We start from the raw sequence: 14,118 nt of genomic DNA, 5'->3' as shown, positions 1-14,118 counted from the left end.
AAGATTAAAGAAGGTAATTTATTTTGAGAAATTTTAGTTATAAAGCTTATAACCATCCATCACAAAATATAGATGCCTCCAATGCCATTTATTCGACAGAGCCACTGAAAATATAACACAATATGAGAGGTGAATATTTTTCAAATATATATTAATAGAGAATGATGAAAATCATGAAAATCACGATTGTAGTAAGCATCTTCCTATCATTTTGCCATATAAAGTTTTAGCTATAATAGTAGTTCTTGAAAAAATATATGATACATGTATGTCTATGAAAGACCTATTTTATACAAACTTACTAAAACATGAGCATTTAAATAAGAATAATAAACCGTGCCAAACTTATATTCGCTATCCCCCCTCTTCTAAAAAAATACTGAAAGGGAAACAAAAGTAAAAGCTTAGGGAAAGACATTTTAAAAACGTTATTTAGATGAAGTTAAAGTTTACAATCACAGTAACTTTGTCTAGCAAATCATACACAATGAAAGCTGACCTGACAACTTGTCCTCCAGACAGCAACCGGACATGGGAGGAGAGAGGCAGAGGAAGTCCATTCTTTAGCCAGTTTATCTGTGGTGGAGGCATCCCTGTGGCTCTGCATTCAATATTTATTGAAGTATCCACCAAAGCCATTAGTTTCTCTGCTTCTTCTTTATTACCCCTAATTGTAGGTGGAACTACATCATGTAGAAAATGAGAGAGAAGGGGGTGGGGTGGAGTGGGGTGTGTATTACCAGTTCCAATCATTTCAACTACATTTACCCATATTTCTGCCTTGTATTCCAAAAGGAAACAACAAGGACATCACATTTTAGAACTAAATGCTTCAGACACCTACTGCTGGACCTTCATTTCTTCTGATTGATTCCTAAGGCAGCATAGTCAAAAGAGGGTGAAATTTCGTATTTACCATAGACATTCAAGTTAAAAATTCGGTCTTCTTCTCCAGCAGGATTAGTAGCAACACACGTGTATTTCCCCATGTCAGATGGGAGGGCTTCGTAAATGTTTAATGTGCTGCCATCTGCAGTCACCCTATAGAAAAGATTATATCAGAGGCACTGAGATGATATATATGGAGCTATTTCTGGAAAACTCATTCCAGATTATTATATTCTTTAAAAAAAATCACCCTAAAATGCATCTTCATCTTGGATATAATGGTTCAAATCTTTTCCACTAAGTACGTGGAAGCCTGTTAAAGTCAGAGCTAGTGAAACTGATAGAGATTTCAAGCAACCAGCTAAACTGCTACAGTAACGGATCTCATATATCCACTGCCTCCTTATGAGAAAAAAAGGAAGTGAACAAAATCAGGTTAGGAACTTTTCTATCCAAATCATGGGCAAAGACATGTTTTTTTCAGAGATTGAATGTTTTGTCCTCAGTTATCAACATAAGGCTGGTATTAAATGAAAATTATAAAAACTCTGGTATAAAACTTGAAGAATGTTACAGTGATAAAGTGAAAAATGTAGCTATAAACAACTTACTAATACTCTTAATGAGAAGGAGCAGGATAGGATAATTTATTTAAACACTGACAACAACTTAGTATTTATGTATGGGTAAAGTTTGCAAAAATTTTTCTATAAATTGCTAAAGCTTCTCCTTTGATTTACATAATAGTGAATAATAACTATACAAGTAGGTTATCAATGATATCTAAATTAAGATTATTGCATTACTGATTCTCTTCACACACCATTAATTATCAAATAAAACTTCCTGTGTTTTACAAAGAGATTAAATTGCTATCTACAGTCATTCTTACAATAGTGATTTTATTAGATTCTCCCAGTGTCAAAAGTAAATACTCCAGGGCTTCCCTGGTGGCGCAGTGGTTGAGAGTCCGCCTGCCGATGCAGGGGATATGGGTTCGTGCCCCTGTTTGGGAGGATCCCACATGCCGCAGAGCAGCTGGGTCCGTGAGCCATGGCCACTGAGCCTGCGCGTCCGGAGCCTGTGCTCCGCAACGGGAGAGGCTACAGCAGTGAGAGGCCCGCGTACCGCAAAAAAAAAAAAAAAAAAAAAAAAAAAGTAAATACTCCATTTCTACTATATCATGTTATTAAATACAATTATTGAGAATTACAATCTTATTATCTGGGTCTATTTTATTTTTTTCTTTTTCAAAATATGAATTTTAAAATTCCATGAGTCTAACCATATGAATAAACAAAAAGCAAGTTGCCATGACCAAAGGAAAGTAGTAAGTTGACTTTGGAGAAATTACTGTATTTGACTGACAAATTGGCCCATTTACAAACCTACACATATCGTGGAGCTGGGAACAAATAATAAAGTGGATATAAGAATAAATATATTTGGGATCTTAATGTGAGAGGAGAAGTAATAGATCCTAAATTCCTCGGTACAAATATTATCTTATAGATCTGAGGTCCCACCAACTATTTAGTACTTGGTTTAGAATAGAGTTGATATCAGCTGATTTAATAAATAACTAAATATTTAACTATTCAGAAATGTGCACACCAGAGAATTGAAACTCAAAATGTACCTCTAAGCTAAATCATTGTTTGGCAATTTACCTAATCTTGTAAAGGGGACAAATGTCTAAATTTTAACATAAAACGATTTTAAAGAAAATAACATTTATTTTTCTTTAAATTATGTATATTCAATTTATTGTTTAGAAAATATACTGCAAACCCTTAAATTTAAAATGGTTCAAAATGATAAAGTTTGCAATACATTCAATTAATGCCTTCTGAGGTATATATAATTCTTTGAGTAATTATAATTATTCTGGTATGTGTATAATATGGGGCTTTGTGATGAAATAATATAGTAGAGTGTAGAATTCTGCAGTGTCCTTCAAAAGGCATTTGTTGTTGAAAGTAGCAGGAATCTCTTACCACATTATCATTCCATCTCTATGTGGTTTGTGGCGTGAAGTGTCGGCTGAAAATGGGATTTGGACAAATCACTATAGGAGATGAACCAGGTTATGATGATAGTATCTTTTCTCAAAATGAGCCAAGCACTATGGCATGTCTGGTGGTTTGGTGATTTCAGGACACAAAATCATATCTAAGAGATGACTGATGAATCTTTTGTAGGATGAAATTGGTTTGATGTTAGCAAGAAAGAAGAACGAATTATTTTATGATGTGGACTTTGGTATAAACATTCTGAAATTAGAGGAATAAAATCTACAACAGTTAACTAACACTTGCAGGAATGAACATGTGAGGAGATTTTATAACACGGGGTTGATAAATAAGGAACACACACACACACACAGACAAATACTTTTGAGTGATTCTCCAAGGAGAATATCTGTGTCCAACTCTCTAAAACTGTAGAACACATTACAATTAATGATGCAGAGATTCTTTTCACACATACCGAATTCTTTCTGTTTCACTGTTAGTTATGGGCTTTCCATCTCTAAGCCACTGAATAAGTGGGGTAGGAATGCCATTTGCATTGCAGACCAGCTCAACATTTTCCCCAAGAAGAACACCGACTTCACTTGGAATCTCAGCACCAGCAACATTTGGAGGAACTTTGGAGAAAAAATTGACTTTCATTAACAAGGCACAAGAATATAAATTCTAACGAATGCAACAGAATCATAGAACAATATGCCATTTTTATTTCATATTCTTTCTAGATTGTGGTTCAAGATCAAACTCTTGTTATTGCCATAAATTATTTTTAAATGAGGAATAGGTAGAGGAATCACTTCAATATTCCTGTTATATTGTAAGTTGGTATAATTATTTGCTCATGGTGGTTGGTGACATATCTACCTCATGTGCACCCCTCCTGGCCAAACAGTATCACTCTTAGATTAAATCCTTAATAGATAGCTCAGAATTAATACAGTTCAGAAGAATCTGTTTTATAAAATTTTGGTATAAACATCTGAGAGAAGTGTCTAAGTTGGTTAATTCTTTCTCTATTTAAATATTATTTATTCTGAACGATAGGTTTATTATTGGTTTCAAGATTTTATCATTTCTGTTCCCTTTTTCTAGCCATCTCTGTTTTTCATCTTAATGATTCATTTAAGAAGTAGTGTGTACTTAAAAGCTTTTGCACAGAAAAGGAAACCATAAGCAAGATGAAAAGACAACCCTCAGAAGAAGTGAAAATATTTTCGAACAAAGCAACTGACAAAGGATTAATCTCCAAAATACACAAACAGCTCAGGCAGCTCAATATAAAAAAAAAAACACAAAAAGCAATCCAATCAAAAAGTGGGTGGAAGACCTAAATAGACATGTCTCCAAAGAAGACATACAGATGGCCAACAAACACATGAAAAGATGCTCAACATCACTTTAGAGAAATGCAAATCAAAACTACAGTGACGTATCACCTCACACCAGTCGGAATGGCCATCATTAAAAAATCTACAACTTTGTTATAGAGCAGAAAGTAGCACACCATTGTAAAGCAATTATACTCCAATAAAGATTAAAAAAAAAAATCTACAAACAATAAATGCTGAAAAGGGCATGGAGAAAAGGGAACCCCCTTGCACTGTCGGTGGAAATGTAAACTGGTGCAGCCACTATGGAGAACAGTATGGAGCTTCCTTAAAAAACTAAAAATAGAACTACCATATGACCCAGCAATCCCACTACTGGGCATATACCCAAAGAAAACCATAATTCAAAAAGGCATGCACCCCAATGTTCATTGTAGCCCTCTTTACAATAGCCAGGACATGGAAGCAGCTAAATGTCCATCAACAGAGGAATGGATAAAGAAGATGTGGCACATATATACAATGGAATATTACTCAGCCATGAAAAGGAATGAAATTGGGTCATTTATAGAGATGTGGATGGACCTAGAGACTATTATACAGTGAAGTAAGTCAGAAAGAGAAAAACAAATATTGTATATTAATGCATATATGTGGAATCCAGAAAAATGGTATAGATTATCTTACTTGCAAAGCAGAAACAGAGACACAGACATAGAGAATGTATGGACACCAAGGGGGGCAAGGGGGGGGTGGGATGAATTGGGAGATTGGGATTGACATATATACACTACTGATACTATGTATAATATAGATAACTAATGAGAACCTACTGTATAGCTCAGGGAACTCTACTTGGTGCTCTGTGGTGACCTAAATGGGAAGGAAATCCAAAAAAGAGGGGATATATGTATATGTATATCTGATTTACTTTGCTGTACAGTAGAAACTAACACAGTATTGTAAAGCAACTATACTTCAATAAAAATTAATTTAAAAAAGAGAAATAACATGTACATACAACTCAACAACAACAAAACAAACAACCCAATTGAAAAATGGGCAGAAGACCTAAACAGACATTTCTCCAAAGAAGACATACAGATGGCCAACAGGCATATGAACAGATATTCAAAATCACTAATTATTAGAGAAATGCAAATCAAAACTACAATTAGGTATCACCTCACACCAGTCAGAATGTCCATCATCAAAAAGTCTACAAATAACAAATGCTAGAGAGGGTGTGGAGAAAAGGGAACCCTCCTACACTGTTGGTGGAAATGTAAATTGGTGAAGCCACTATGGAGAACAGTATGGAGGTTCCTCAGAAAACTAAAAATAGAATTACCATATGATCCAGAAATCCTACTACTGGGCATATATCTAGGCAAAACTATTATTCAGAAAGATACCTGCAGGACTTCCCTGGTGGTGCAGTGGTTAAGAATCTGCCTGCCAATGCAGGGGACATGGGTTCGATTCCTGGTCCGGGAAGATCTCACATGCCACAGAGCAACTAAGCCTGTGTGCCACAACTACTGAGCCTGTGCTCTAGAGCCCGCAAGCCATGACTGTTGAGCCTGTGTGCCACCACCACTGAGCCTGTGTGCTGCAACTACTGAAGCCCACGTGCCTAGAGCCCATGCTCTGCAACAAGAGAAACGACTGCAATGAGAAGCCTGAGCACCACAATGAAGAGTAGCCCATGCTCATCACAAGTTGAGAAAGCCCGCGTGCAGCAACGAAGACCCAATGCAACCAAAATTTAAAAAAAAATTATATTAAAAAAAAAGATACATGCACCCCTATGTTCACAGCAGCACAATTCACAATAGCCAAGACATGGAAACAACCTAAAGAAGATGTGGTACATATATACAATGGAATACTACTCAGTCATAAAAAAGAATGAAATAATGCCATTTGCAGCAACAATGGATGCAACCAGAGATGATCATACTAAGTGAAGTAAGTTAGAAAGACAAATACCATATGATATCACTTATATGTGGAATCTAAAATATGACACAAATGAACCTATCTATGAAACAGAAACAGAATCACAGACATAGAGAACAGACTGGTGGTGGTTGCCAAGGAGGAGGGGGGGTTGGGGGAGGGATGGAGTGACATGCCGGGGTTAGCAGATGTAAGCTTTCATATATATTATAGAATGGATAAACAACAAGGTCCTACTGTATAGCACAGAGAACTATATTCAATATCCTATGATAAACCATAATGGAAAAGAATATTTTTTAAAAATGAATGTATATAGATGTATACCTGAATCACTTTGCTGTAGAGCAGAAATGAACACAACATTGTAAATCAACTATACTTCCACAAAAAGAAATATTGATTAAAAGAAATAATGTGTAATAAAAATATTGACAGTAGTATAAGACAGAAACACATTTTAATTCTTTCTAAATAATTATAGTGGTGTGCTGGAGGCAGCTCATACCAGCTTGCAAGAGCCAATTTTGCACATCTTTCCTACTCCATGTTCAGTGCCATCTTATTCGTACTTTGAAATGGACCACTGTGGGAATACTTACACCACAGAAACTGACAAATGATTGGTTACAACTCAAGACCTTTTTGTCTGCAGAGTCAACTGTTAAACATTTACCAACACATTGCTATATAATATCTCCAAATCTCATTTTATTCATCCAGGAGATGATAATAATTATATCAAATCTGTACAATTTAGAAGTTGAATCAATAAGAATGTAAATGAGACATCCTATAACAAGTATATAATATAGGAAAAGCACAGACTAGGCCCTATGTCTATATACAATTTCTAGTCCTAAGACATAATAACATATATAAAAAGTCTGGCAAAATGTTTCGTCATACCACATACCCCATGATTGGGACCTATTATTATTAGTGCATTAAACATAATTAAACATGCAATTTCTGACACTGACTCTCTGAATAGCAGTTTTTCCCTTTTTACTTCTGAAATCTTAAAGCATCACTAATAGGAGAAACCACTATTACTCATAAACATCTTAATTTTTCTTTAATTTCAGGTTTTAGGTGATGGGTTTTAACTAATTTTATTGTGATCACTTTGCAATATAGACATATATCAAATCATTATGTTGCACACCTTAAACGTATACAGTGTTATATGTCAATTATATCTCAATAAAACTGGAAAAAAAAATTCAATTTTCTGGAGTTAGCTTTAACAGAGCATGCAACGGGTAGATAATACATATTCACAATTGCATTTATAACTTATGATAAATTCTTTTCAGTAACTATAATAAAATTGGAAAAAGCAAGCATTTCAACTTAGTTTCAAGTTAGACTTCTATTTCAATTTAAAACATTAGGCCAAAAGTAATACCCCAAAGGTTTGCTGAAAATCAAAAGGATGCAAGTTCTCCCTGCAGTGCTCTATTCTATGCTGGAACATAGTAAATGTTAATTAAATATTTCTTGGATGAATCAATGCTTCTTATTCTCAAACCAAAATAGTATAAGATTCATGATTATTTAAGCTCACCTAATCCTTGGCCAGTAATTAGAACATATTTAATATCTTCATGAGATAAATCTTACTTATCTATATAAATAGGAAGAGACCTATTGGCTTAGCATCAAAATAAGTTATTCCAGTTTTAAATAAACAAGTAATTCAGTAGAATATATACTATAGGAAGGTAAACATTTCAGGAAACATGAAAAAAAAAGATTTTGAAATTTCTACTATTATTTTCTCCACATTTATGTCCATTTTCATGAAAATACTATCTACTGGCAAATGTAGGACAGAAAATTGACAGTATTTATTGTTTAATCTAATGATATTTTGTAAGTCAAATCATTATGCTGTGCACCCTAAAATTATACAGTTCTTTATATCACTTATATCTCAATAAATTGGAAAAGAAATAAAATATCCAAAACACGCAAAAAAGAGATATTTTGAATCAATTATAAATGATATAATTTAGATGTACACTTATTTTGTACTATAGATAGAATGTAATAAAGAAACTGAAGACAGATCAGAGTGTACCACACATACCTTGAATTGAAAGAATATAATTTTTCTGTGCTTTTCCCTCCATATTTGATGCAATGCATGTATAGTTTCCACTGTCTGAATGCTGAGACCGGGCAATTTGGAGTTTGCTACCTCCCGACAAAATATGAACTTCAAGTGAGTCAGAGTTTTCTAGAGGTAGAAACAAAGCAAAATAAAACATAAAAAAGCTTTTATTTTAACATCTCTACAAGTCACTGTAAAAGTGTCTTTATGTGACAAATGTATTTTTTTAAGTTTTCCCCCTGTACTTTGATCCTTTCATTACTATTTATTCTACTTCCTTATAAAAGAAGAAATTAATAAAATTTTCTCTCCAGTAAAATGGAAGGAAGAAAAATCTCTGTAAAATGAAGAATCCTTTTGTAGGCCTTCCCTGGTGGCACAGTGGTTGAGAATCCTGCAGGGGACATGGGTTTGAGCCCTGGTCCGGGAAGATCCCACAGGCCGTGGAGCAACTAAACCTGTGTGCCACAACTACTGAGCTTGCTCTCTAGAGCCCGCAAGCCACAACTACTGAAGCTGGCGCACCTAGAGCCTGTGCTGCGCACCTAGAGCCTGTGCTCCGCAACAAGAGAAGCCAGCACACTGAGAAGCCTGCGTACCACAACAAAGAGTAGCCACCGCTCGCCACAACTAGAGAAAGCCCGCATGAAGCAACAAAGACCCAATGCAGCCAACAATAAACATAAATAAAAATAAATTTAAAAAAGAATCCTTTTGTAAATTTATATTACAGTACATTAGGCTTTATGAAATAAACACAGCTATGTGCATAATACTGAAAATGTGCTAGTTTATTAACCTAGTGAATCAAGAGCAAAAGAAAACAATCATACAAAAATGCACAGCTACATTACCTATGGGTTTGTGGTTCTTTAACCATGCTATCATGGGAGGTGGGATTCCAGTGGCATCACATGTTAAAGTCACAGGATTGCTGATTGTCTCCACAATGACTTCTTTTTCAGGCCCCTCAATACTGGGTGGCACTGTAAAAAGACAGAAGAAAATCATGTGTCCTCATTAAGTTAATTCAGGATACTTTCTTTCATTTGCATATCTGGGGGAAAAAGACTTATATTAGAGGCAGATGCTCACCATATACATTGAGGTGGAAATTTTTATCATCCCGTCCTGCTACATTTATAGCTCTACATACATACTGGCCTGTGTCAGATACCTAAAAGAAAAAGATACTATTGTATGTGCTCCATTAAGTTATAGATGACCAATCACACCGTTCGAGTGTAGATTAAATCATCAGTCATCTTTATGCTTAAATGCCCCAGTCCTAATTACCTTCTACAATCTTGCTTTTTTTTAAATGAAAAATGAGGATAATGGCATTGATGATGTTATTTTTTTAAATGAAAATAATTTTTCACTGTAGTAAGGGGAATATGCAACTTCCAATTCTCCCTTCCATAATCCCACCAAGGAGTCATGACACACAAACAAGAATAAAAGATGCACCTCAGCTTTCGTGATGTGCAGCATTTGTCCATCGGCCAACATCTCCAGCTGAGTAGACTCTGTTAGCATCCGCCCATTCTTATACCAGGTGATGACTGGAGGGGGCACAGCATTCGATTCACACTCCAATGACACTGAGGTGCCCTCTCTTACATTAACTACAGAAAGAGATTCGCTGCCGTGATCTTTAATGCTTGGGGGCACTGAAGGAAGAAAATAAGAACAGAGGATTTTTTTTTCATAGAATGCTCAGATAGAAAATATCTAATACCAGTTTAAAAATGAAAAAATCTTATGAAAAAAGTAGAAGCAAACCATAAACAGTCAGGGAAACTTTTTTCTTGCTTTCACCAGCTTGGTTGATAGCTATACAAGTGTATTCACCACCATCAGATACCTTGGCCCGGATAATTTGTAAAGTTCGACCGCCTGTGGGCAAATATAATGCAAACTGAAGTTTGGTACAGAGGTTGTTGTAATAACTACCTTATCAATAAGATAAATAGCAAAATATATCCTTTCCCTTAGAGGAAAATTTAAGCCTAGATAGAAGAATATAGAAGCATTTCATATACAAAATGAAAGAATTTAATCAGTTTCCTTTCATCCTTTCATTACTATTTATTCTACTTCCTTATAAAAGCAGAAATTAATAAAATTTTCTCTCCAGTAACCAAACATGGATAATAGAACTGTTTCATACAGATTCTGGTGAGCAAACCATAATTGTACTATAGTCAGTATATGTCAGCAAGTATTTCTGGGTTTAAATCTCCCACAGTGCAGAAGTGGCTGTCCGCCTGTTAGTCTATCTACTGATATTAATCTATCTTCAAGGAGCTTTAAGATCGATTGAAAACAACCAGTGATTTTATCCAGTCAAAGCACTATTTACTAGTCTATCACCCCCAAGTAATTGCTAAGCAGTTCTATTCCTAAATTTCATAATTTCTTGAAGTAGACCTTGTTACTGTACATTCCCACTGAAATCATAAAGTCTTTACAGTCTTATCCTAATGGCCCCAAATGGCTGAAGAGAGGCATTTAATGTGAACAAATAAATGCAGCAAGACAAAAGTTTGGAAAGAGACTAAGTTGAAATGCCATTTGTATTAAAAATCAAGAAAAATGAGAAAGTGTTGCCCACTGCATAAAGGGTTCTAAGTCCCTTACCGGGCACAATGAGAGCATTTGTGTTTAGCTTGATAGGCTGTTCATTCTTGAGCCAGCTGAGATCAGGAGGTGGAAAACCGGAGACCTCGCAGGTCAAAGAGATGAAATTGTTCACCACAACAGTGAGATTTTCAGGGTTAGGACCAATGACACTTGGAGGAACTACAATAGTAAATATATTAAAAGTGAAATATAGTGGTATTAATAGTAAACATATTAAATGTGAAAAGTGATATTATCAGTAATACATATTCCAATTTATTAATATAAGCCCAACCACTGTACTCTGCTAAAGCACTGAGTTAATGATACTGTTAATTACTTACCTTTCTTCTTAGAATTCCCTAATGCCTTCATCAAACTCATGTCCATCAGTTTTGTTTTTCCCAATTGAAACAGAATACTAGAATTTTCAGACAGAATTATTCTGCATTTTATTTGTAAAATGTAGTTGCCAGTTCCTAAGATGGTTTTGTCGATGGACACAGACCTAATACTGCTTTTTATTAAATACATTTGAATATTCTTGTTTTTAATATTATATCCTTAAAAGTTTTTATTTTCTTGCTTATAGAAATAATAGAGTAGACCTGTTATGTTAGGGTATCTATCAATAAATTATACAGGTTATTTCAACAATGTAAATCACTGACTTTCAAGATAAGCAGAAAATTTAAGAAGTAAGCAATACAGTGGCTTATTATTCAAAACCAAAAAAGAATTCCCAGAGCAAAAGCAGTACAGAGAAAAAGTGGAGTAAAAAAGCGTAAGATTAATGATGCAATGCCAATTATGCATGTTAAAACACATGCAGATGGAATAATAGATTTTTTACAAGCACACATGCACGTGGAAGGAATAACATCGTACATATTTGAATGGTTTCTATGTGGGGGGGTGGGAATAGGACCGAGGAATGAGCATAAAAATAAGTGAATACATTAATAAATAAAGGCAGAGGTGGGTTTTGCTCAGGCCAATGAAGATAGTAAGACATGAAATAAAGAACACAACTAATGTTAACACTCTATTATTATATTATACTCTCTCCATATTATACTCTTTATATTATACTCTTTTATATATTAAGACTGAGGTCTTAAAATAGCATCAAAAACAAAAGCAAAAGATCAAAAGGCAAAATTGCTTTTTAAATTTTATTATACATGGATTTTTATCCACCAATTTTCATATTCATTCATTCACTCATTTATCAAATATTTATTAAATACCTACTGTATTTCAGATGTGCTGAGAGCTAATACAGTATGAAAAATGTAATAGATAATATCTATAAAGAATTAATAATTTGGTGATAGTGACAGACATTGAACAAAAAATAACAGCTAACACTTTTTTGAGTGGTTATGCTGTGCCAGGCACTGAACTAAACACTTCATGTATACCATTTCATTGGAGGCTCAGAAACCTTATGTGTTAGATACAGTTCTTATCCTCTTATTTATAACAGATGAGCAAGCTGAGACAGAGAGAGGTTAGTTAGCATCTTGCCTAAGGTTTCACAGTTAGATACTGGAAGAAACTGAAGACTGCTGTCTGGCTCTAGAGCCCTGTTCTTAGCCACTGTCCAATACTGCCTAGTAATTACAAGTGTGGTGAGTGTGTCAATCAGAAGAGTAGGGTGACAGCAGGGAAATAACCTAGTTTGGGGATCAGGAAGAAGAAGTGACATTTAAAAAGATGCTGAAGTATGACCAGGAATAAGCTAAGCGGAAGACAGATAATGGATGTGTCTTTCAGAAAGAAGGCATGGCACATACAAAGGCCCAAATGGGGAAAAGAACATGGCACCAGAAGGCTGACATGACCAGAGTCTGAAGAGCAAGGCTGATGGGGATTAAGGTGGAGAAGGCAAAGATTAAAGGACTAAATAGTATAAAATCCTAGAGGGTCTTCTGGGCATAATTAGAATGCTGAAATAACAGCCTAAGGAAAGGAAAGCAGAAGAGTGGTTTACTCAAAAATTAGCTTAAAAGTTATCAATCTGGCCACAGTGGAGGGAACTGGTGAGAAGGCTAGAGGGGACTCAGAAAGACCAGTTAGGAGACTATTGCTGTAATAAGTGCAAAAGGTGATGGTGCTATGCCTAGGATGGTGTCAGAAAGGACAGAAAAGTGAGTGGATCCAGAGTATTATGTAGGTAGAATATTTAGGACTCAATGTGTTGTGGGTGAGGTTTAAGTAGGAGGAGGAATCAAGGATGACATTCATTTTACTGGCTCAAACAATGCGAAGATGGTGATTCCGTTTACCGAGACAGAGATCCCTGGAGGAGGAACACATTTTTGGGAAAAGGTAATGAGCTCAGTTATATACACATGGTCTTAGAGTGACTATTAGGCATTTGTGTCAATAAGAAGTACATATTTGAACAGAAGCGTCTAGAGTTCCTGAGGGGGCCCTGGCTGAAAATAAAAATTTGGAAACTATTTTGCACATAGATGGTATCTGAAATTTGGGAATTCATGAGATCACATAAGAAAAGAGTGGGAAGAATAAAGTCTAGAGCTTGGAAAACTAAAGTGTAATAGTCAAGTAGAGAAGGAGGAACTAGCAAAGACAACTGGGAATGCGAGACTGGAAAGGCAAGATTATCAATAAGGGGTGTGGGCATCACAAAAGCCAAAGGAAGAGAATTTTTGGAAGAGATAGTCAAATGCTCAAGAATGTTGACTGCTCAGAAGTAAGAAAGATAAAGCCTGAAAATGCCTGTGGGATTTCTGATGTCATTTCATGAATTCAGTGAGCAGTTTCATTGGACTTGGGGTGAAATCCAGTGAGCAGTGGTGGGAGGAGTGAGGAGAAGGAGACAGTAAATATATACGGCTAGGGCTTCCCTGGTGGCGCAGTGGTTGAGAGTCCGCCTGCCGATGCGGGGGACACGGGTTCGTGCCCCGGTCCGGGAAGATCCCACATGCCGCGGAGCGGCTGGGCCCGTGAGCCATGGCCGCTGGGCCTGCGCGTCCGGAGCCTGTGCTCCGCAACGGGAGAGGCCACAACAGTGAGAGGCCCGCGTACCGCAAAAAAAAAATAAATAAAAATACGGCATACGGCTATTAGAGAAGGTTGCTTTGAAATGGAGGAAAAAGAGAAGGAGGCCGCTGAAGAGAAATACACTAGGTCT

General features: G+C 35.8%; 1 protein-coding gene across 1 annotated transcript in view; it reads right to left on the bottom strand.

The window, feature by feature from the left end:
* The window catches only part of HMCN1 (hemicentin 1), a 517,679-nt gene that overhangs the window by 124,275 nt on the left and 379,286 nt on the right, over positions 1-14,118 (bottom strand). Inside the window, exons 58-66 of the mRNA XM_059076723.2 lie at positions 10,974-11,135; positions 10,116-10,229; positions 9,801-10,003; positions 9,426-9,507; positions 9,185-9,316; positions 8,307-8,456; positions 3,379-3,538; positions 917-1,041; positions 500-683 (exon numbers count right to left, since the gene is read on the bottom strand). Coding sequence (XP_058932706.1) covers positions 500-683; positions 917-1,041; positions 3,379-3,538; positions 8,307-8,456; positions 9,185-9,316; positions 9,426-9,507; positions 9,801-10,003; positions 10,116-10,229; positions 10,974-11,135 — 1,312 coding nt within the window. The remainder of the gene's footprint in view (positions 1-499; positions 684-916; positions 1,042-3,378; positions 3,539-8,306; positions 8,457-9,184; positions 9,317-9,425; positions 9,508-9,800; positions 10,004-10,115; positions 10,230-10,973; positions 11,136-14,118) is intronic.

The sequence above is a fragment of the Kogia breviceps genome, chromosome 1 (genome assembly GCF_026419965.1).
Source record: "Kogia breviceps isolate mKogBre1 chromosome 1, mKogBre1 haplotype 1, whole genome shotgun sequence".
NCBI classification, from domain to species: Eukaryota; Metazoa; Chordata; class Mammalia; order Artiodactyla; family Physeteridae; genus Kogia; species Kogia breviceps.
The sequence above is the reverse complement of the archived record's forward strand: the minus strand, read 5'-3'. Positions and strand labels throughout refer to the sequence as shown.